Consider the following 24,150-nt stretch of genomic DNA (forward strand, 5'->3'; position numbering starts at 1 on the left):
GCACAAAGAATTGACATGACTTTATTTTTTTCTCAATGCGATGTGTAATTTAATTGCGTCCTTGTATAAAAATAGCGCTTATTCCCATTGAAGTCAATTGGAAGTTTTATAAAGTGCCTGTACTTTCAGAAAACGTTTGATATTATTGATATTGTCATAGAGGCATGTCAGAAGATTTGATCGGTGGGGTTCTGGGTACTACCGATCGCTTAAACCATGGGGCAGAGCCACCCATCTACCATGTGCCATTTATAATACTTATGTGGCAGATAGGGCTTTGGGCCCCCACAAGCACCAGGGGGGCTGCCTCTGCACCCACTACAATTATGCCCCTGCTCACTTTGTTATAAACTCATAAACCATTTATACCCCATCTCAAATTATGATTCTTCTGGTAATCTTTTACAGTACTTATAAATATATTCGGCACGGGCCGCTACCTTGCTACGCCCCACAGAGGTAAACTTCGATTTCCGCTATAATTTATGTTAGTTGCAAATTGTGACTTTTGGGTCTTTCTGCAAACTTGCGTAGATAGCTTGATATATTCCCCAGTGTATATACAGTGAAGGAAATAAGTATTTGATCCCTTGCTGATTTTGTAAGTTTGCCCACTATCAAAGACATGAACAGTCTAGAATTTTTAGGCTAGGTTAATTTTACCAGTGAGAGATAGATTATATTAAAAAAAAAAAAAAAACAGAAAATCACATAGTCAAAATTATATATATTTATTTGCATTGTGCACAGAGAAATAAGTATTTGATCCCCTACCAACCATTAAGAGTTCAGCCTCCTCCAGACCAGTTACACGCTCCAAATCAACTTTGTGTCTTAAATGGTCACCTGTATAAAAGACTCCTGTCCACAGACTCAATTAATCAGTCTGACTCTAACCTCTACAACATGGGCAAGACCAAAATGTTTTCTAAGGATGTCAGGGACAAGATCATAGACCTGCACAAGGCTGGAATGGGCTACAAAACCATAAGTAAGACGCTGGGTGAGAAGGAGACAACTGTTGGTGCAATAGTAAGAAAATGGAAGACATACAAAATGACTGTCATTCGACATCGATCTGGGGCTCCATGCAAAATCTCACCTCGTGGGGTATCCTTGATCCTGAGGAAGGTGAGAACTCATCCGAAAACTACACGGGGGGAACTTGTTAATGATCTCAAGGCAGCTGGGATCACAGTCACCAAGAAAACCATTGGTAACACATTACGCCGTAATAGATTAAAATCCTGCAGTGCCCGCAAGGTCGCCCTACTCAAGAAGGCACATGTACAGGCCCGTCTGAAGTTTGCAAATGAACATCTGGATGATTCTGAGAGTGATTGGGAGAAGGTGCTGTGGTCAGATGAGACTAAAATTGAGCTCTTTGGCATTAACTCAAATCGCCGTGTTTGGAGGAAGAGAAATGCTGCCTATGACCCAAAGAACACCATCCCCACTGTCAAGCATGGAGGTGGAAACATTATGTTTTGGGGGTGTTTCTGTGCTAAGGGCACAGGACTACTTCACCGCATCAATGAGAGAATGGATGGAGCCATGTACCGTCAAATCCTGAGTGACAACCTCCTTCCCTCCACCAGGACATTAAAAATGGCTCGTGGCTGGGTCTTCCAGCACGAAAATGACCCGAAACATACAGCCAAGGCAACAAAGGAGTGGCTCAAAAAGAAGCACATTAAGGTCATGCAGTGGCCTAGCCAGTCTCCAGACCTTAATCCCATCGAAAACTTATGGAGGGAGCTGAAGATACGAGTTGCCAAGCGACAGCCTCGAAATCTTAATGATTTAGAGATGATCTGCAAATAGGAGTGGGCCAAAATTCCATCTAACATGTGTGCAAACCTCATCATCAACTACAAAAAACATCTGACTGCTGTGCTTGCCAAGAAGGGTTTTGACACCAAGTATTAAGTCTTGTTTGCCAAAGGGATCAAATACTTATTTCTCTGTGCAAAATGCAAAGAAATATATATAATTTTGACAATGTGATTTTATTTAATTTTTTTTTATATAATCTATCTCTCACTAGTAAAATTAACCTAGCCTAAAAATTTTAGACTGTTCATGTCTTTGACAGTGGGCAAACTTACAAAATCAGCAAGGGATCAAATACTTATTTCCTTCACTGTATATAATCTCAGTAGTTAGAATATAAAATATGGGTCTAGTATCTAGGTCTTCAATATCTGCTGTCACTGCTTTACATTTATGTTGCCCTTTCTAATTTTACTATATCTCATTTGATAACATTATTATTATTGTTTTTCCAATAAAGGTTTAACGCCAGACTATCCAAATCCAACACAAGCTCCAAAACCGCCACAACCTACTACACCTCCAAAGCCTCGGTGTGATGCTACCTCATGTTTCCGGGGTGTGAAATGCACGGAGACAGAAAGCGGGTTTCAGTGTGGACCTTGTCCTGAAGGTTACACTGGCAATGGTGTCATCTGTACTGATATAGATGAGGTACTAAACCTGTAATGGCATCTGCAATGATAGATTAAAGGGGTATTCCCCACTCACATATCTATGTCATATTCACAGGATTTGCTATAAATATGTGATAGGTGCGGGTCCCACCTTTGCTCACTTGTTTCGGCCTTTTCCATAACTGAAATGAATTGTGAGATCTGCTCACATGCATGGTCGCCTTCCCATTTATTCACCACCTGGATGCGGTGGCTGGCAGCTAACTCACCAAGCTGGATGGGGGTCAAGGGACCCCCGTTCTCCAAATAGATGCAGGTCCCAGAGGTAAGACCTGCGCCTATCACATATTTATGGCATATCCATATCCTGTGGATGTGCCATAAATGTGCAGTATTGGAATACCCTTTAAACCCCTTCGCGCACCCAGGCGTGCTTTTACGTATGGGTGCGGGGGGTAATATTTATAGTGCCTTCACGCGCTGGGCAGTCCCCCTATACTGCGGGTGTCGGCTGTATTTTACAGCCGACACCCGGGACTAACAGCCAGGAGCAGCGATTGCGCTGTTCCTGGCTGTTTAACCCCTCAAATGCTGCGGTCATTCGCGACCCCAGCATCTGAAGCATTGAAAAGAGTGGGGGGCAGCTCCCTCCAACAGCTCATCGCCCCCCCCTCCCCCCGCAACGAGATCGGGGGCTGACGACAGTTGTCATAGCAGCCCAGGTGTCTAATGAAGGCACCCAGGAAAAAATATTAAAAGTTAAAAAAAAAAAACTTTTCCCATTTTTCCCCTAAAGTAATGTAAAAAAATAAACAAAATTGGTATCGCTGCATCCATAAAAGTCTGAACTATTACAATATAGTGTTATTTAACACGCACGGTGAACGCCGTAAAAAATAAAAAACGTAAACTGCCAAAATCAGTTTTTTGGTCACCTTAGCTCTAAAAAAAAAAATTCATAAAAAGTGATAAAAAAAAGTTCTACGTACCGATAGAAATGGTACCGATAGAAATTATAGCTTGTCCAGCAAAAAATAAGCTCTCACACCATTCAATCAGTAAAAAAATAAAAAAGTTATGGTTCTCAGAATGTGGCAAAACATTTTTTAACATTTTTTTTAATAAAAAGTTTTTTATCAATAAATTTAGTAAAATATATTAAAAAAAACTATATAAATTTGGTATCACCGTAAACAAATTGAGCCACAGAATAAAGATAAGTTGTCGTTTTTACCGCACGGTGAAAGCCGTAAAAACTAAACGCAGTTTTTCCAACTTCAGCCCACAAGTTCAGTTTCCCAGTACATTATATAGAACTATAAATGGTGTCAATAAAAACTACAACTCCTCCCGCAAAACAATAAGCCCTCACACCACTCTATTCATGGAATAATAAAAAAGTTATGGCTCTTGGAATGCGGGGAGTGAAAAACAAAAATAAAAAAAAATGGCTCAGTCCTGAAGGGGTTAATCATAATTTAATGAAAAGTTCCGTAGTTTTTATATATTTTGCATTTCAATTCCTCACCATTTTCAAGGTCTCTGCTTGCTCTCATTGAATACAAACATTCTTGTTTACATCCAGGTGCTAAAAACCTGTCTTGATCATGTCCTGCTGACACAGTAGCACAGCTTGTTACAAGAGAGAGCTCTGATGCACTTAGGGCATGACCTGACGTGGCGGAATTGTTCTGGAATTCCGCTGCGGAAATCCGCAGCGTACACGTTTTTCCATTGCCTTCCACAGATTTGTGGTTGGGTTCGTTTACACGTTGCGGACAATTCCGCTGCGGAGCATAGGCTGCAGTGCGGAATTTGGTGTCCGCAGCATACGCTGACTGTTGCGGACGTGTAGCGGACTTGTTGCGGACTCATTGCGGAATTTCTCCATTGACTTCAATGGAGAGTCAAAATTCCGCAATGAAGTCCGCAGATGTTATGTGTGCTGCGAAGCGTATTGGTTTTACAAACATGACATTTCTTCATTCTGGCTGGACCTATGTATTTCTAGGTCTACAGCCAGACTGAGGAAGTCAATGGGGCTCCCATAATTACGGGTGACTACGTGTGTGCACCCGTAATTACGGGAGCGTTGCTAGGCGACGTCAGTAAATAGTCACTGTCCAGGGTGCTGAAAGAGTTAAGCGATCGGCAGTAACTATTTCAGCACCCTGGACAGTGACTTCCGATCACAAAATACATCAACCTGTAAAAAAAATAGAAGTTCATATTTACCGAGAACTCCCTACTTCTTCCTCCAGTCCGGCATCCCTGGATGACGTTTCAGTCCAAGTGACGGCTGCAGCCAATCACGGGCTGCAGCGGTCACATCGACTGCCGCGTCATCCAGGGAGGTCGGGCTGGATGGCGAAAGAGGGAAGCGTGACCAAGACAACGGCCGGGTAAGTATGAATTTCTTTTACTTTTACTATGGAAAGGGCTGTCCCTTCTCTCTATCCTGCACTGATAGAGAGAAGGGAAGTACTTTCACCTCAATACGCAACGGCCAGTCCGCTTCAATTTAATGCCCATTTTAGGCAAAGCCGCAACAGAATCTGCAACGCAGATTCTGTGCGCCATTGATGCGGACAGTGGTGGAAGAACTCCGCCACGTCTGGGCATACGATTTTCAGAAGTTTTTTGTGCAACTCGCAATTTTCGCAGCGTTTTCCAAAAACGTCCCAAGAAGTGTCCTGCACTTCTTTTGACGAGCCATCATTTTACGCGCCGTATTTTTACAGCGACACATAAAATGACAGCTCGTCTGCACAGAACATCCTAAGACCCATGGCAAGCAATGGGCAGATGTTTGCCGACGTATTGGAGCCGTCATTTCAGGCATAATTCGGGGCGTAAAACGCCTCCATTACGTCTGAAAAGAGGTCTTGTGTACATACCCTAACGCCACGTTCACATATGGGAGAATTTTTCCGCTGCAAATGTTGGTGCAGTTCCGGGACAATTACGCAACGAATCTGCACCAACATTTGCATATTTGACAGGTAATTCAGACGTTGGAGATATCACAGCGGACTTGCCACAGATTTCAAAGGCTGAAATCCGCAGGGAAATTCCGCTGCTTCTCTGCAACATAATATGCATGCTGCGGAGGAAAAATTCTGCACCGCATCCTAAATTCCGCACAGTTATTTTCCGCAACGTCTGAACTAAGTTTCCTAAAAATTTATAGAAACAAATGTAAAAAACGGCTGCTGCAGAATTCCACTGCGAACTATCCACAGCGGAATTCAACAGCAACTCCGCCACGTCTGAACGTGGCATAAACAAACCATTTACCTGTGGGAACAGGAACTTATCAGGACGGGTTTTCAGTCTCTGGATGAAAACAAGAATGTTTCCTTTTGCTGATAGCCAGCAGTGATCCAAAAAATGGAAACAAGGAATGGAAACAAGTTGCAGAACATTTCATTACACTTTAAGCCCTTCCCGCACCTTGACGTAACTGCACGTCAAGGTGAGCAGTAACTTTGCGCACCTTAACGTGCAGTTACGTCTGTGCTTTGACAGTTAGTAGCGCAGTACGGCGGTTAACTGTGCAGCGTGTCTGCCCTGCTCTCCCCGTTACCGATCAGCGGCCCATCGCCGCTGATTTCGGCAGTTAAACACTTAGATATGGCAGTCGATTGTGATGGCTGCATTTAAGGAGTTTAGAGCAGATCGGCAGCCCCCACGTGAAATCACGAGGGCTGGCGATGGTTGCCATGGCAATCGGAGGCCATACAATGACCTCCGGGCTGCCATGCCGGAGGCTGGTCCTCATAGGCTTCCTGTCAGTGTGACTGTCATGTCACAATGACAGTTAGAATACATTACACTACGTAAGTAGTGTAATATGTTCTAGCAGCGATCAGAGCTGCAAGTCTAAGGCTATGTTCACACTGCCTATTTTCTGACATTTTTCGGGCAGTAAACGCACAAAAAACGGCTGAAAAATCGGAAGCAGAACGCCTCCAAACATCTGCCCATTGATTTAAATGGGAAAAACGGTGTTTTTTTCCGAGTGCAGGTCACTTCTTGGGACAATTTTGGAGCCATTTTTCATAGACTCTATTGAAAACAGCTCCAAAAACGGCCGTAAAAAAACGCTGCGAAAAACGCAGCGAAAATCACGAGTGGCTTAAAAACCGTCTGATAATCAGGAGCTGTTTTCCCTTGAAAACAGCTCCGTATTTTCAGATGTTTTTGAGTTTGTGTGTGAACATACCCTTAGGCCTCATTCACACGACAGGGTCCGAGTGTTAATGCCACCCTGCCCCTTGTAGGTAATGCCACCCTTCCCCTTGTAGGTAATGCCACCCAGCTCCCTGTTGGTAATGCCACGCACTTCTCCTGTAGCGTAATCCCCGGCCATAGAGTCGGGGATTCCGCTGCAGAAGTGAGTGACATCGCTGTGTCCATATATGGACAGTGTAGTCACTCACTTCTCCTGTAGCGGAATCCTCGGCCATAGCGTCAGGGATTCCGCTGCAGAAGTGAGTGACATCGCTGTGTCCATATATGGACAGTGTAGTCACTCACTTCTCCTGTAGCGGAATCCCCGGCCATAGCGTCGGGGATTCTGCTGCAGAAGTGAGTGACATCGCTATGTCCATATATGGACAGTGTAGTCACTCACTTCTCCTGTAGCGGAATCCCCGGCAATAGCGTCGGGGATTCCGCTGCAGAAGTGAGTGACATCGCTGTGTCCATATATGGACAGTGTAGTCACGCACTTCTCCTGTAGCGGAATCCCCGGCCATAGAGTCGGGGATTCCGCTGCAGAAGTGAGTGACATCGCTGTGTCCATATATGGACAGTGTAGTCACGCACTTCTACTGTAGCGGACTCCCCGGCCATAGAGTCAGGGATTCCGCTGCAGAAGTGAGTGACTTCGCTGTGTCCATATATGGACAGTGTAGTCACGCACTTCTCCTGTAGCGGAATCCCCTATCCCGGTCGGGGATTGGGGATTCCGACTCCTACAGGGAGCAAAAAAAGAACCTCCTCCTCCTCACATGCACTCTGCACTGTGAGGAGGAGGAGGAGAGCTAGCGCGAGCGACGGTAGACCCAGCCATCACTCGGGACACATTCCGGTGATGGCCGTGTATTACCCGGCCCCATAGACTTCTATGGGAGCCGGGCGGCCGGGCACCCGGCCGAAAATAGGGCATGTCCCATTTTTTGATGGCCGGTTTTCCCGGCCCGTCAAAAAATCGGTCGTGTGAATAGCCCCATTAGGGGTCTATTGTTCCTAATGCAGCCCGGTGACGGCCGATTTATGAACGGCCGGCACCCGCCCGGGAAACGCAGTCGTGTGGATTCCGCCTTAATGTCTCCTAGTGGGACAAGTAAAAAAAAGTATAAATAAGTTCATAAAAATATTTTATAAAAGTTTAAAAATAAAAGTTATAAGTTACATAAACAAACAATGCTTTCTTTCCTATAAGTCTTTTATTATAGGAAAAATATTAACACGTTAAAAAAAGTACACATATTTGGTATCGCCGCATTCGTAACGACCCAATCTATAAAACTATAATGTTATTATACCCGCACGGTAAACATCGCAAAAAAAAACAAGTAAAAAACAATGCCAGAATCACTATTTTTTGTTCACCACCCCTCCCAAAATATACAATAAAAAGTGATCAAAAAGTCCCATGTACCCCAAAATAGTACCAATAAAAACGACAACCCATCCCGCAAAAAACAAGCCCTTACAAAGCTTTTTTGACTGCAAAAGTTATGGCTCTCAGAATATGGTGACACAAAAAATAAATAATTTTATTAAAAAAAGTGATTTTTATTGTGAAAACACTGCAAAACATACAAAAAACTATATACATATGGTATCGCCGTAATCGTACCGACCCGCAGAATAAAGTAAAATTGTCATTTATAGCCCACGTTGTAAGTCGCAAAACAAAAAAAAAGAATAAAAACATTGTCAGAATTGCTTGTTTTTGGTCACCTTGCTTGTCAAAAAATGGAATAAAAAGTGAGCAAAAAAATCGCATTTACCCCAAAATAGTACCAATGAAATCTACATATTTTCCTGCAACAAATAAGCCCTCACACAGCTCCGGTGGAGAAAAAATAAAAAAGTTCTGGCTCTCAGAATATGGCGACGCAAAATGTACAGAGTGTTCCAAAAGCAGATAAGATCGGGTGCCCTTTATCAGTGCGACACCGGCCACATAAGACCAAAAAATGTCTAAACAAAAATGACACAAAAGTATTTCTAATTTTCAAAAAATACAAATCTTTATTGTCCCATTACGGGAATAACCGCCCTCCCACAATTACATACAATAGTTAAAAAACATATAATAAAAGACAACCTCATGCGAAAGACTCCACCATGATATAATCACGTTTATAGTCAATTGAAAACTACCAATAATAAAGTTAAGTGTTTACACCAGAGACCAAGTATCTAGAATATGGTCTCTCATGTTACACCATATGATTATTGCATAATGATAATAACACAATGGCAATGTATATCAATATCTTAGTGGTTTACCTAGGGTGGACATGCTGGTAGATGACATTCTCAGATCCGAGGAATCCAAACGGCGCTCCTTCTCTTTTGAGCTCTGCTGTGGATCCAAACAGCAGTTTATTACCACATGTGGGGTATTGCCGTAATCGGAAGAAATTGCTTTTCAAATGCTGGGGTGTTTTTTCAGAAAAAAAGTAGATTTTGATCTTCGCAGACTAATTCATTTAGCAAAAAAAAACTGTGGGGTCAAAATGCTAACTATACACTTAGATAAATTCATTGAGGGGAAAAAAAATTCACCTCTACGTTGCTTTAATTCCTGAAGGGTTAAAACACTTACTGAATGCTCTTTTGCATACTTTGAGGGGTGCACTTTTCAAAATGGGGTGATTTATGGGGACTTTCTAATATATAAGGCCCTCAAAGCACTTCAGAACTGAACTGGTTCCTGAAATTTTATTGAAAATATGAAATATTGCTGCTAAAGTTCAAAGCCTTGTAACGTCCTGGAAAAATGAAAGAATGTTCAAAAAACAATGCAAACATAAAGTAGACATATGGGTTATATGAAATAGTAACTATTTTGTGTGGTATTGCTGCTTGTCTTACAAGCAGATACATTTAAATTTAGAAAAATGCTAATTTTTGCACATTTTCTCTACATTTTGGTGTTTTTCACACATAAATATTGAATTTATCTACAAATTTTTTTTTACTAACATAAAGTACAATATGTCACGAGAAAACAATCTCAGAATCACTTGGCTAGGTAAAAGCATTCCCACATTGTTACTACATAAAGGAACACATATCAGATTTGATATGCTTCGTCCTAAAGACCAAAACAGGCTCAGTCCTGAAGGGGTTAATTAAGCTTTATTTCCAGAAAATCAGGAAAACTCTAAGCTAAATGTTCAACACTACAGTGATGTCACAGTAAAATATGTCACCTCTCTCTAACTTTCATTGTTTTTCCCTTTTTGTTTCAGTGCCGATTGAACCCTTGTTTCCCTGGAGTTCGATGCATAAACACTATGCCAGGTTTCAGGTGTGAGGCTTGTCCCCCTGGATACACAGGACCAGTGGTTCAAGGGGTTGGCAGTAATTATGCCAAGCAAAATAAACAGGTAAATGCATCTTGCGATGTAAGAAAGGTAGATTGTAATTGAGTTCCTGTCATTCTCTGATGCGGTAGATGGGATTTCATACATTACATTTCAAAGGTGGTCACTGGTTACAATAAATGAAGGTTATGTATCCCCTATCATGGCTTTAAACAACCTCCTGGATGTATGGAGATGGAATATGGCACCCATAGATTTCTATGGGGCTCTGCTGTATTCCGTATGCCCTCTATGATGCCATGTTCCATGAGATGCCGTATACATTGTGGTTATGGGTTAATAACTCATACCCCTAGAGGTCTATAGTGCTTTAGTGGTTAACACTTAACCATTAATTAATTACTATTATATTGTTTAGGATTTTGCAGGGGTTAGAGGTCGTCTTGGGTAGGAAAGTGCACCTATCATTTAATTTCATTTAATTTAATTTAATAAATAGGTCCAAAATTATTTTTAAGGTCAGAATTCTGTTTGTTTTTTTTTTAATAAAGAGCTCCAAATCCACTGGTTCATTTCATGCGTTTATAGCGTAAAATGATTAAAAAAAAAATCTGTCTTCGCGCAGTTGCCACTCGAGGGTGGTGGCAGAAAGAACTTCAGCCTTTAACTGGTTGTTTTTCCAAAATGTCTTAGTGGCAGGATTTCTAGGTACTAGGAAACCCCCCACAGTGCATTCCTGCCATCACAAAAGGAAGAAATCCACAATTAAAACCTGTGTCAAAAATCCACACAAGAATGGTGCGGATTTCGTCACAATAAATTAGATCTCTTTAAACATAGTCAAAGAGGTGAAGAAGGAGTGGAATACCGGGGTTGTATGGCGTTACACCTGAACTTTCCGTTTTTTTACGTGACGTAAGAGTTCATCCACTGGAATGGACTAGAATAATTGTAAATAATTGATTTGTGTTGACCATTGATTGTAAATAAGTGCTTTACCTGTATAGGGTATTGAAGGGCACAATAATCAAGATTAATATACTCTTCCATAACTGCCTAGTAATACCTACTAACTGATATAGACTGCTGATGTCTTATAAAGGCGCATCCAACTAAAGTTTCTAGATGAGAATATTGAGGTGCAAGGAGGTGGCACATGAACTGCGGTACCGGTCCATAGTACAACACCATATTGTAGCATGTGTGTCTCTGGGCACCATGTGCCTAGCACTGCCAGAAATCCAGTTGGACCAAGAGGTTCTACAATGTGGGGGAATTGAGACCACTTTTCCTAAACTGTCTAGTAATGTACAGCTTTTATTTTGCTTGTTATAACAACAGCACTTCTTCAAACTTACTAGTGGAACAGTTTTCATCAATGTTCCTTATTATATAAGGCTTAGAGTATTTCAGTGTTCAGGTCTCGGTATCATGGCCTGTCATTCTACATGAGGATTTCCCCTTTACAATGTAGCAGAGACAGAGACATCCTGAAAAATGTCTGACCAACCACCGGAAAAATAAACCGCATCATTTCTAAATTAATGGAAAAACCTGAGGCTATGGTAATATTTGTGCGGGAAATGATTACATTCACTGCATGAAGCTGAGCTTGTGTTTTCTTCATTGAGAACTTTGCAGGAAACCCCTCAGACATGACACATGGCGATCATATGATTGCATTACCTGACTGGTTTCCTGGATCTAAAATTACCACACTGAAGAAGAATTGTCTGAGTTACTGTACATAGGTGGAAGCAATTTATTGATATTCATGAAAGACGAAGACGGGGGACTGATGAGCGACATGACGAGCAACAATTCTGTCTAAATGTTAAAAGTTATGGTATCTGATCCATTATTGTATCTTATGTCCTTTTTTTTCTATTGACGAAGTTATACTTGAGAGCATCCTATGTCCATTTTCAGGAGCGTAACAAGTCTCGAATTCACATTGTTGACAATGAACTAAAGTGTGGTAATAAAAACAGCAACGTACTTACTGTGGCAGTAACCACAGGAGGGATAGGGGAACCCACACGCATACTTGCAAACAGTCTCGTTTTTGTGGGGCAGTTTTGTGAACCGAACTGTTAATATAGTATATTAAAATGGTGCTTTTGCCATTTTGGGGCATTCTGTGGAATGGGGTGGGACTTACAATGCCCTGCGATTTGGAAGTCAAATGTTGGTAAGTATGCGCATATCTGAGCTGAATAACAAAAAGCGATAATAAACCATGTGTCTTTTTCCCCCCAAACCGGAACAATGCACCAAATTCTGACTCAAATTGTGGCCCAAAAAAACATTCATGTAGCGCTGCACATTTTTTATGCATTTTAGACACTTTTTACACCTCACTCAACAGTTTTGAAAGTGTAGTGTAAGGAAGAGAAGGGTGCCTAACCTGTCTAGCAAGATGTGCCGAATTTATCATACAGCGTGCTCCGATGTAATAAGTTTGTGGCATCTTCTGACTGTCTGGTCTAGTTTTCTCTTCTCTAACTTTAAGGCTATGTCCACATGTAGCAGATTTGCTGCAGAAAATTTCCCCAGCAAATGCAGCTTTTTCCCTGCAACGAGTGTCTTAAAAAGAAAAAAATCCACACTGGCAATGCTTCCCCGGTCCCCCGCTGGTCTCTGCTCACTCGGCATCCAGCGATAATGTGAAGTCACATGTGACCGCTGCAGCCTGTGATTGGCTGCAGTGGTCACATCTCTCGACTGTATTTACATGAATGTAGCCATTATGCAGACAGTATCTCCCAACATTGTTCCTTCACCTGTTTGGCCCCCTTTAGCTTTTGGACCCTGCAGGAGCCATAACAGATGTAAGTACACCAATCTTTCCCATCTATATAAAGTAATAGGTAAAATCTTATGCCCATCATGTATGGTATCTTTCTCCTCTAACTGTGCAATGTTTGTATGTTATAACACATTTTATGATTCATTTTTTTCTGATCTGATGTTAATGCAGGAATGTTTTCTTGTTTTCATAAAGATCTGCCTTGATATTAATGAATGTGAAAATGAAAGAAATGGCGGATGTGTTGCTAACTCTATTTGCACTAATACCATGGTAAGTAGCCTCGTCACTGTGCTGGATATCTGGATCTACAAATATCATGTATGAGAGTCCACTCAGATCTTTCCATATAATAGGGGAGATCTATCAAAACTAGTGCAAGAGAAAGGTGGAGTAGATTCAATCAGATTCCAGTACTCATTTCTCAGTGGCTCTTGGAAGCAGTGATCTGGTTGCTATGGGCAACTGCTCTAGTTTTGAAAAATCTTTCCTAATGTTCTTTAATTTTCAGTGATACGTCCTCTGGATAGTTCAGTTGATCTTGGCACTTGTGTGATTACATAAACAAGTCACCCTGGCATGGAGGCACGTGCTGGCAAAGAAACAACAGTTAGGCCTGGTTTACATCTCTGTTGGAGGCTCAGATAGGGGCCTCCGTCGCAGATACAGCCCAAAATACCCGAAAACAATAGCGCATCATGCTCCGCTATTGTGTGGGGTAAAACCACGGACACCCTGATGGAAACCCAATGGAACCCATTAAAGTCAATGGGTTTTCTCGGCCATCGGTGGTGTCCATAGTGCAACGGAAACGGCGCTTCCAGTCATTCCATTGTTCTGCTCCTCTGATGGAGCAGAGCAACGGAAGGGCAACGCTGGTGCGAACCTAGCCTTAGGCCTTATTCACATGAACGTGTTATACGTCCGCGCTACGTGATTTTCACGTGCGTCACACGGACCTATTTAAGTGAATGGGGCCGTTCAGACTGTCAGTGATTTTCACGCAGCGTATGTGCGCTGCGTAAAACTCACGACATGTCCTATACTTGCCCGTGTTTCATGCAGCACGCACCCATTGAAATCAATGGGTGCGTGCAAATCGCGCTCGGCACCCAGAAGCAATTCCGGGTGCCTCACGTGATTCGCGCTACAGTAGTAAAAAGAATGAATGAAAACAGAAAAGCTTTTCTCTTTTTAAACATAAAAACAGAGAGTCATAATGATGCCGGCTGCGCGAAAATCACGCAGCCACGCACCATATGCTGATGCCACACGGACCTTTTGCACGCGCAAAACGCAGCATTTTTTGCGCGCGCAAAACGGACACGTCCGTGTGAATAAGGCCTAACACACAAGTTTTCGGTCTAAGATTGTCTGGTCATATAAACAGTGTATTAGGTCAGGGGTCAATGTGCACAACTGCTAGCAAACCTCTACATTTGGCTGCAGTCTCTAACACGCTGTAGTGGTGCCATGTGGTCCTTTATGTACACATATTTAAGACTGGGGCAAGGGAGGAACAAGCTCTAATGGTGCTCAAGGTAGTGATTATAGAATGCACAATTTGCCCCTGTAGTTCAGTACAATAGCTGTCGGATGGCAATAATTCAGCTTACAGCCATTTGCCCCCATTCATCCATTTGTGCATGTAACGACCATATATGCATGCATGGTTGTGTCCCGTGTGTGTGTGTGTATATATATATATATATATATATATATATACCTGTATATATGTGTGTGTATATTAAAACCAATATTGGAAAAACTGTAAGGAAATGTATCATCAGAAATTAGGTTTTACTTGAATAAGGTTTTTATTATACAAATATTTTTTTACATATGTTAGTGGTGGTTTGTTTTTTTATATTTCACTATCTGCATCAATTTTTTTTTCAAAATATTCCAGCTTTCAGACTGTCCACTAGAGCAGTCACAATAAGTGGATATTTCTTCTTCTCTATACCTCACTTGTCAGCCTGTATATACAGGCACAGGATAAGGAGAACAGCTCTATTGTATTACCGGCAGTCTAGATAAGGTAGAATAATAACACCATACACACAGATAAGGGTATGTTCACACGGCCAAATTTCAGACGTATACGAGGCGTATTATGCCTCGTTTTACGTCTGAAAATAGGGCTGCAATACGTCGGCAAACATCTGCCCATTCATTTGAATGGGTTTGCCGACGTACTGTGCAGACGACCTGTAATTTACGCGTCGTCGTTTGACAGCTGTCAAACGACGACGCGTAAATTTACTGCCTCGGCAAAGAAGTGCAGGACACTTCTTTGCCACGTAATTTGAGCCGTTCTTCATTGAAATCAATGAAGCACGGCTCAAGGTTTACGAGCGTCTCAGACGCCTCGTAAATTACGAGGAGGAGCTTTTACGTGTGAAACGAGGCAGCTGTTAAGGGTATGTTCACACGGCGGGGGTCCGTAACGGCTGAAATTACGGGGATGTTTCAGCCTGAAAACATCCCCGTAATTTCAGCCGTACCGGCATGTGCAGGCGCTTGAACGCCGCGTCAATTACGGCCGTAATTAGCGCTGCTATTCATTGGAGTCAATGAATAACGGCTCCAATTACGGCCAAAGAAGTGACAGGTCACTTCTTCTACGCGGGCGTCTATTTACGCGCCGTCATTTGACAGCGGCGCGTAAATATACGCCTCGTGTGAACAGACAAACGTCTGCCCATTGCTTTCAATGGGCAGATGTTTGTCAGCGCTATGGAGGCGCTATTTTCAGACGTAATTCGGGGCAAAAACGCCCGAATTACGTCCGTAAATAGGCCGTGTGAACATACCCTAACAGTCTGTCTTTTCACACGTAACTGCCTCTCAGCGTGTGAACATACCCTTAGGCTCTATATGCAGCTCCCCTGGTCACTGCGGCAGGGGCTCTACTCCATCAGTTGACTCCCATTTATTTCAGCTGCCATAAAGCGCATACACCCTACTATACTGACTACACAGGAAGTACAGGAAGTAAGTGTGGGTCTCCAATATGTCCACCCCCAGGGAAGGTTTACAAATAAAAAATAAAAAGATACAACATTTAAAAAAACACCAAACACATTATTTATTATCTATATACTTGAATCTCATGAATGAAACTGAAATGAAATACATGACACATTCCCTTTAAATCTTGCTGTCCAGGGTTCTTTCCGCTGTGGACCTTGTAAACAAGGCTTCGTCGGTGATCAGATCAAAGGCTGCAAAGCAGAAAAGAAAAGCTGCTGGAACAGGGGGCAGTACCCCTGTGATGCCAATGCACAGTGTATCGAGGAGAAAGGAGGAGACATAACCTGCATTGTGAGTATTATACAGTATTATACAGGAGAACTATAACTGGATATTCAGGTTCCTGGGTTAGGGCACAGTACATAGAATATCGATAGTCTCTACTAGCTCCCTTTATCCAAATATTATAATGCAATAATGTATCCAAGCAGAATTATTTCTTATTGTTTATTATTTATTCTTATTTTAACCTCTTGTTATAACCAAGAGCCATATGCATATTCACTATACTATCAGAGTGCATGTGCTGGACAGCAAGCCTTGTCCAACCCTTGAGATCATCAAGCCAGTCTGTTCTGCCTTCATTCAGCATATATACAAACATATCGCAACACGCAACATTTTGAGGGTAGCACGCCATGCTTCTTAAGAGTGACGCTTGAGAAAGAGGGTGGGTCACCCTCGAAACAACACGTGTTGCGAGCAGGTTGTATATGCTGCCCGAACACTAAACGAACTGGCTTGATAGTTTCAAAGATGGGACCAGACTTGATGTCCTTCAAGTGCACGCTGATGGTATAGTGAATGCACATATGTGCGACTGCAACTGTTAATGACTTACCCTGTTCATACTGCAGCAAAAACGGGCGAAATTGCCTCCCATTTTAGGAAGGCGGAGGCGTAGGGAGGTGCGAGCAGAAAAAAACGCTTGATGTAAAAAGAAGCGACATGCCCTTTCTTCGGGCGTTTCCGTTTCTGACCTCCCAATGGGAGGCATGGAAAGCATTTTTCGCTGCGTTTTTTGCCCGCAGTGCTCAATGGATGCGGCCGAAAAACACCGCCAAAAACGTGGCAAATGGCGGGCATTCAGGTCAAAATCTGTCTGCAAAAAACTCTGTGTGAACAGGGCCTTACAGTTGACTTAGGTGTAACTTATTGTCACTTCCTGTAAGCAATTTAACTTTGACAGAGGAAAAAAATTGAATTATAAAAAGTTATTTGCCTCAGTCACACACAACTTTGACACAATTGGAAATGACGCAACAAATGTCACCATGTAGCCCTAGCCCAAGAAATATTTATCATGAGCCTTGCTAACATTAAAAAATATATATATTTCTGGCAACACCATATTTCATTATATGGTTGTCAATGATCAAATAATAATAACTTACTTTAAGCAACATACTTTACAGTGCACAAAAACAGTTAACAAGCAGAATGACAGGAAATACAAACTACGAGGGAGGACCCTCTCCATAACAGATTACAATCTAAAGGTTTACATTCTAAGGCCCCATGCACACAAACATATATTTGTGGCCGCAATTCACCCGCAAATCTGCGGGTGAATTGCGGCCCCATTCATTTCAATGGGCCCATGCGTGGTTTCCACGGTCCGTGCATTTCCCAGGAGCCTGGACCGCAAAAACATAGGACATGTCTTATTACGGCCGCATTTTGCAGTCCAGGCTCATTGAAATGAATGCACACGGCCATGTGCATGGCCCACGATTTGCGGGCGGCCCGTGAGTGACACTCCGCGGTCATCCGAACGGCAAATCACGGCCGTGCACACCACTACGGTCGTGTGCACGAGGCCTAAATCCCTCATACCTCCTAATAGGAACTCTGTAGGATCTGATTTACTAAATATTCCTATCACGCTGAGCTTCTGCTACTTAGTGGTATGAACTATAATTATACATAAAAGACAGCCCTGCTAACATGAAAAGAAGTTTATGAATAATAGAAAAGACATTGATACAATCCAAAAACAAACCATGACCCAATTATTTGAACAATTAATAATAATGAAAAAAAAATAATTAAGAATTTCGGAAACATTGCGAAAGAAATATTGTAAAGAAAAACGGAAAGGACAAAATTGAAGATATAACTTCAACCATTCTAAAACAATCCGATTATTTAAGTAATTAAAATAAGGGCAAATTCACACGTGGCGGAATTGCTGTTGAATTCCGCTGTGGACAGTCCGCTATGGAATTCTGCAGCAGCCGTTTTTTACATTTGTTTCTATAAATTTTTAGGAAAGTTAGTTCAGACCAGGGGCGTAACTAGGAAAGACTGGGCCCCATAGTAAACTTTTGACTGGGGCCCCCGCTCCCCTGGGTATCACACAACCCCCTATAGATAGTGCCTCCCTATAGATTCCGCCACACAGCGCCCCCTATAGATAGCATCATACAGCCCCCTGTAGATAGCGTCATACACAGCCCCCTGTAGATAATGCCTTACAGCCCCCTGTAGATAACTTCATACAGCCCCCCTGTAGATAACGCCATACAGCCCTCCCCCTGTAGATAACGCCATACAGCCCCCCTGTAGATAACGCCATACATCCCCAAATCCCCCTGTAGAGAACGCCATACGGCCCCCCTGTAGATAACACCATACAGCCCCCCTGTAGATAACGCCATACAGCCCCCCTGTAGATAACGCCATACATCCCCAAATCCCCCTGTAGAGAACGCCATACGGCCCCCCTGTAGATAACACCATACAGCCCCCCTGTAGATAACACCATACAACCCCCCCTGTAGATAAGGCCATACAGCCCCCCTGTAGATAATACCATACAGACCCCCCTGTAGATAACACCATACAGCACCCCCTGTAGATAACGCCATACAGCACCCCCTGTAGATAACGCTATATAGACCCCACCCCAAACAAAAAAATGGCCTATAGTTTGTCCTACAAACGAGATGTATCCCCTATCTACAAGATAGGGGATACATGTGTGATCGCTGGCAGCGATAAGGAGAACGGGGGACCGAAAGTCCCCCGAAGTTCTCCATGACAAACCTCGGACTTCCGGGGTCTGCGCAGTTCAATAAAAATGAAAGGAGCTCTGGTCACACATGCGCACAAGCGCGACCGGTGCACAAGTCATTTCTATGGAGCTGCCGACAGACCCCGGAAGTCCGAGGTTTGTCATGGAGAACTTCGGGGGACTTTCGGTCCCCGGTTCTCCTTATCGCTGGGCGTCCCAGCGATCACACATGTATTCCCTATCCTGTGGATAGGGGATGCATGTCTTTTGTAGGAACAACCCCTTCAGTGGCGTCGCGCTGTAGCAGCCATAGCGGCTGCTAGCGGAGCCTCCAGTCATGGGAGGGGGGCCCCTCCGGCTGCTATAGCGGTAGTTACGCCACTGGTTCAGACGTTGCAGAAAATAGGCTGCGGTGCTGAATTTTCCTTACGCAGCATGCTCATGACGTTGCGGTGAAGAAGTGGAATTTCACTGCGGATTTCAGCATTTGCATTGCAAAAACTGAAATCTGTGGCAAGTCCGCTGGGTTTTCTGCAACGTCTGAATTACCTGTCAAATATGCAAATGTTGGTGCCGATTCATTGCGTAATTGCCCCAAATCTGCAGCAACATTTGCAGCGGAAAAATTCTGCCACGTCTGAACGTGCCCTAAATCTGAAATTCCTCAAGTATGTATGATAACAATCCTACAAAGGAGACACAAATTTCCAAAACATAGAACTTATATGAAAAAAATTAAAAAAATCTTTATTGAAAATACAGTACGGAAATTGATATAATATGAAGGATAAAATGTTAGCAGAGAACAAAACAGGGGACCAGCATGTCCAGATCACCCCACAATTTAACAATAATCCATAATGATTTTATGTTCAAAACAAAATTGAGATTAAAGAGGCTCTGTCACCACATTATAAGTGCCCTATCTCCTACATAAGGAGATGGGCGCTGTAATGTAGGTGACAGTAATCCTTTTTATTTAAAAAAACGATCTTTTTTCACAACGTTAGGAGCGATTTTGGTTTATGCTAATGAGCTTTCTTAATGCCCAAGTGGGCGTACTTTTACTTTCGTCCAAGTGGGCGTTGTACAGAGGAGTGCATGACGCTGACCAATCGGCATCATGCACTCCTCTCCATTCATTTACACTGCACTAGCGATATAGTTATATCACTATGTGCAGCCTCATACACAAGCCCTAACATTACTAGTGTCCTGATAATGAATACACATGACCATCCAGCCTGGACATCATGTGTACTCAGAATCCTGACACTTCTGACTCTTTTTTTGTGACATTCCGGCAAGTGAAACCAAATCTCGCGAGATTACGGAGCTAAACGAGATTTGGTTTCACTTGCCGGAATCTCACAAAAAAGAGTCAGAAGTGTCAGGATTCTGAGTACACATGAAGTCCAGGCTGGATGGTCATGTGTATTCATTATCAGGACACTGTAGTAATGTTAGGGTTTGTGTATGAGGCTGCACATAGTGATATATCTATATCGCTAGTGCAGTGTAAATGAATGGAGAGAAGTGCATGATGCCGATTGGTCAGCGTCATGCACTCCTCTGTACAACGCCCACTTGGTCGAAAGTAAAAGTACGCCCACTTGGGCATTAAGAAAGCTCATTAGCATAAACCAAAATCGCTCCTAACGTTGTGAAAAAAGATCGTTTTTTTAAATAAAAAGCATTACTGTCATCTACATTACAGCGCCGATCTCCTTATGTAGGAGATGAGGCACTTATAATGTGGTGACAGAGCCTCTTTAAATACATAGACTAGCAGTGTCAAACTGGGATTCACTGAGCCCTCCATAGGAGAGGGTTCTGAGCGCCCACCCATCTATACAGATTGTGCACATTGTAAATGTTGTCATTGCACACACAAGACATTATCCATAAGGTCATATAGGTTGTTTGTGAATAATCATATAAGAAGGTATAGATCCTAGTAGCAAGTGATTGGTTCCAAAGGTCCATTTTCCTATTGGACCTTTGGGACCCTGCTGTCTAAGGGACCAAATAATGTATCAGTGCTTTGGCCTACTAGAGGATCCTCTTGTTATCTTGTGGGCCAGTCCGACCCTGCAGACTAGAGCAGATTTAGAGTAAAAAATATCTAAAACTGTTTACAACTAAAGTGGTGCAGGTAAACCATGTATTCTATCCAGCAAAGTGCCCTCCCTCCCGGTATTTGTGATTTATGAAGCTTGTTAGATGCACAGACTGTATTATAAGCTATTACACAATGTAGGTCATGTACTGTTGTATTGCTACTTGTGTCATTTTATGTCCTGTAATGGTTTCCTCTTCTCCGCCTTTATTCCAGTGTGCAGTCGGCTGGGCTGGTAATGGATTTGTCTGTGGAAAAGATACTGACATTGATGGATATCCCGATGCAGCTCTTCTGTGCAGTGATGAAAATTGCAAGAAGGTTGACAATTTCTATTCATATGAATGACAGTTGTAGCAATTGATGCTGAAAAATGAGAATCATTTGTTCCCAGTTATTCACCTGCTACTTCATATATGACTTTTTTTTTTTTACAATCTAAGCACGATCTGTGTGGTTTTTTTTTATCATGATGGTTTGTCATTAGATTTTCAGTCCGTTTAACTATATGCAAAGTAAATTTAAAAAAAAGAAAAAGCCAAAGAAAGAAGGTCACATTCCTATAATAAAGCTCTAGAATAAACAATTGTTATTTTGTCTCTATCCATTATTTGACAGTTATGTGCTTTTCTCATTCAGGACAATTGTATGTACGTTCCCAATTCTGGTCAGGAAGACTCTGACAAGGATGGCATAGGAAATTCCTGTGATGATGACGCAGACGGAGATGGTATTCTTAATGAGCAGGTAATTTGTAGCATTGAACCCCAGTACTCTGGGGAAAGAAAAATGTAATTTCATGTCCTTATTATCCATAGTGTGTTTTTAGGTAGAGGAGCTTAACCTGTGGGTTGGGACTGCACTAGACGGACTATTATACAGTATGCCTTGGTATCGCTACGCCAGGAATACACTTTCCGGTAGATAGATAGATAGATAGATAGATAGATAGATGGATGGATGGATGGATGGATGGATGGATGGATGGATGGATGGATGGATGGATGGATGGATGGATGGATGGATGGATGGATGGATGGATGGATAGATAGATAGATAGATAGATAGATAGATAGATAGATAGATAGATAGATAGATAGATAGATAGATAGATAGATAGATAGATAGATAGATAGATAGATAGATACTGTGACGATTCTGTGCCAACGGTTCCATGGTCACCCGCCGGTCATTGTTTACTGGGCCGCAGCAGTGGTGATGTCAGTATGGATGGCATATCACCACTGCGCCCAGTTATTGACTGCTGCATTCTCATGTACATTTTATAGTATTTTACCACAAAAATCCAACTTAGCTGCTATTTTTCTAAAGATCAGGGAACATAATATGTTGGATAACACCAGGGGCGGTTCATGGGCCCCGGTGCAAAAGTCCTACATGGCGGCCCCCCCCCCCCCCCCCCAGTTCTCTCAATGGCTGATGGCCCACAGCTTTCAGCTGAATTGCTGGGTCTCAGGGGCGTAGTTAAGGTCTTAAAACATCAGGGGCAATAGCCTCAATATATATGCCCCCCCATAAAAAATGTATGTGTGTGTGTGTGTGTGTGTGTGTGTGTGTGTGTGTGTATATATATATATATATATATCTTTATATATTTATATACACAAATATATAATTTTATATCGGAGACAGCATATCTGTAGCACTATGACCCTGTAGCTATGGATAGGATTAGATACAGTGGCACAGCAGACAGTATCACACATGATAGGATTAGATACAGCAGCTCAGCAGACAGTATCACACATGATAGGACTAGATATCGGTTGTTGGACTACATCGGATTCGAGGACTACTTCGATGACGGCAGTTTTTTACTCAATAAAATGGTTAACAAGGTTAATTGTTTTTTCTTTTATTTCAATAAAAGAATTTTTCTGTCTTTGTATTTTTTTAAACTTTATTACTATCGCCATAGTAATGGCCACTGGCTGGTTGACAGTGTCCATTACTAAGGCTGCGCTTAATGTTAGCCGGTGAAAAGGCTAACACTAACCCCCATTATTACCCCGGTATCCTTCGTCACCAGGGGTACCGGGAAGATCCGGGTACGATCCAGTACCCGACCATCAGTACTGATGGTGGAGCACTGGGGCTGCTGCAGGCTGGTTTTATTAAGCTGGTAAAGGCCAGAAACAGTGACCCTTCCCACCCTGGTAATGCTAACCTTCTGCTGCTATGTTGTATCTGGCTGGTTATGAAAATTGGGGGGGACCCCACGTCGTTTATTTTTTTTTAAATGATGTGCGGTCCCGCTCATTTTTCATAACCAGCCAAATGCAATATAGCGGCAGGCTAGTATTACCAAGGTGGGAAGGGCCACGGTTTCTGCCCTTTCCCAGACTAATAGTACCAGCCTGCGGCCGCCCCAGTACTCGGACATCACTAAAGATGGTCGTGTACTGGATTGTACCCGGCACTTCCCAAAACCCCTGGTGGCGGTGGGTAGCGGGGTAATAATGAGGGTTAGTATTAGCCTTTTCACTGGCTAACATTAAGCCCCGCCTTAGTAATGGATGCTGTCAGTCATTGGCCTTTAACTGAAATAAAACTCCCGCACATAACCCTCGTTAACCATTTTATTGAAAATAAAAAAAGCAGTCATCGAAGTGGTCCTTGAATCCGACTTCGTCCAACAACCAAACCTGTAAAAAACACAAACACAAAAAAAACCATTAACATTTAAAAAAGCAAAACAATTATTATACTTACCTTCCTGGGTCCATGGCAGTTTACGAAGCAGTGACAGCTCTAAACTCTCATTGGTTAGTTTACATCACATGGTCCCAGATTATCCCCTGGTCATTGGCCTACTTTTAAAGGTAGGACAATTAAATAAGGTGCCGGGCACCACATGATGTAAACTAACCAATGGGAGCTTGGAGCGTCACTGCTTAGTTTACTGAGGCTTGTGAGAAGCGCATGACCATCCGACATGCGTCAGTATTTTGGCACATCACGGGCCTGTGCGCCACTAAAACAAAAACCTATTGCGGGGACTCCTTCAGATACAAAGGAGTCCCTGCAATAGGAGTTAATAGCGGTCATTCACCTACTTTCAAAAGTAGGCGAATGATCGCTAGTAACCGGGTAAGGCCCTGTAGGCCCAACATACCTGTAGACATGAT

General features: G+C 42.6%; 1 protein-coding gene across 1 annotated transcript in view; it reads left to right on the forward strand.

Annotated features, from left to right (window-relative positions):
• The window catches only part of THBS4 (thrombospondin 4), an 80,282-nt gene that overhangs the window by 28,880 nt on the left and 27,252 nt on the right, over positions 1 to 24,150 (forward strand). The window contains exons 7-12 of the mRNA XM_075838825.1: positions 2,294 to 2,487; positions 9,947 to 10,084; positions 13,026 to 13,103; positions 16,002 to 16,157; positions 21,218 to 21,322; positions 21,641 to 21,748. Coding sequence (XP_075694940.1) covers positions 2,294 to 2,487; positions 9,947 to 10,084; positions 13,026 to 13,103; positions 16,002 to 16,157; positions 21,218 to 21,322; positions 21,641 to 21,748 — 779 coding nt within the window. The remainder of the gene's footprint in view (positions 1 to 2,293; positions 2,488 to 9,946; positions 10,085 to 13,025; positions 13,104 to 16,001; positions 16,158 to 21,217; positions 21,323 to 21,640; positions 21,749 to 24,150) is intronic.

The sequence above is a fragment of the Rhinoderma darwinii genome, chromosome 1 (genome assembly GCF_050947455.1).
Source record: "Rhinoderma darwinii isolate aRhiDar2 chromosome 1, aRhiDar2.hap1, whole genome shotgun sequence".
Lineage (NCBI taxonomy): Eukaryota > Metazoa > Chordata > Amphibia > Anura > Rhinodermatidae > Rhinoderma > Rhinoderma darwinii.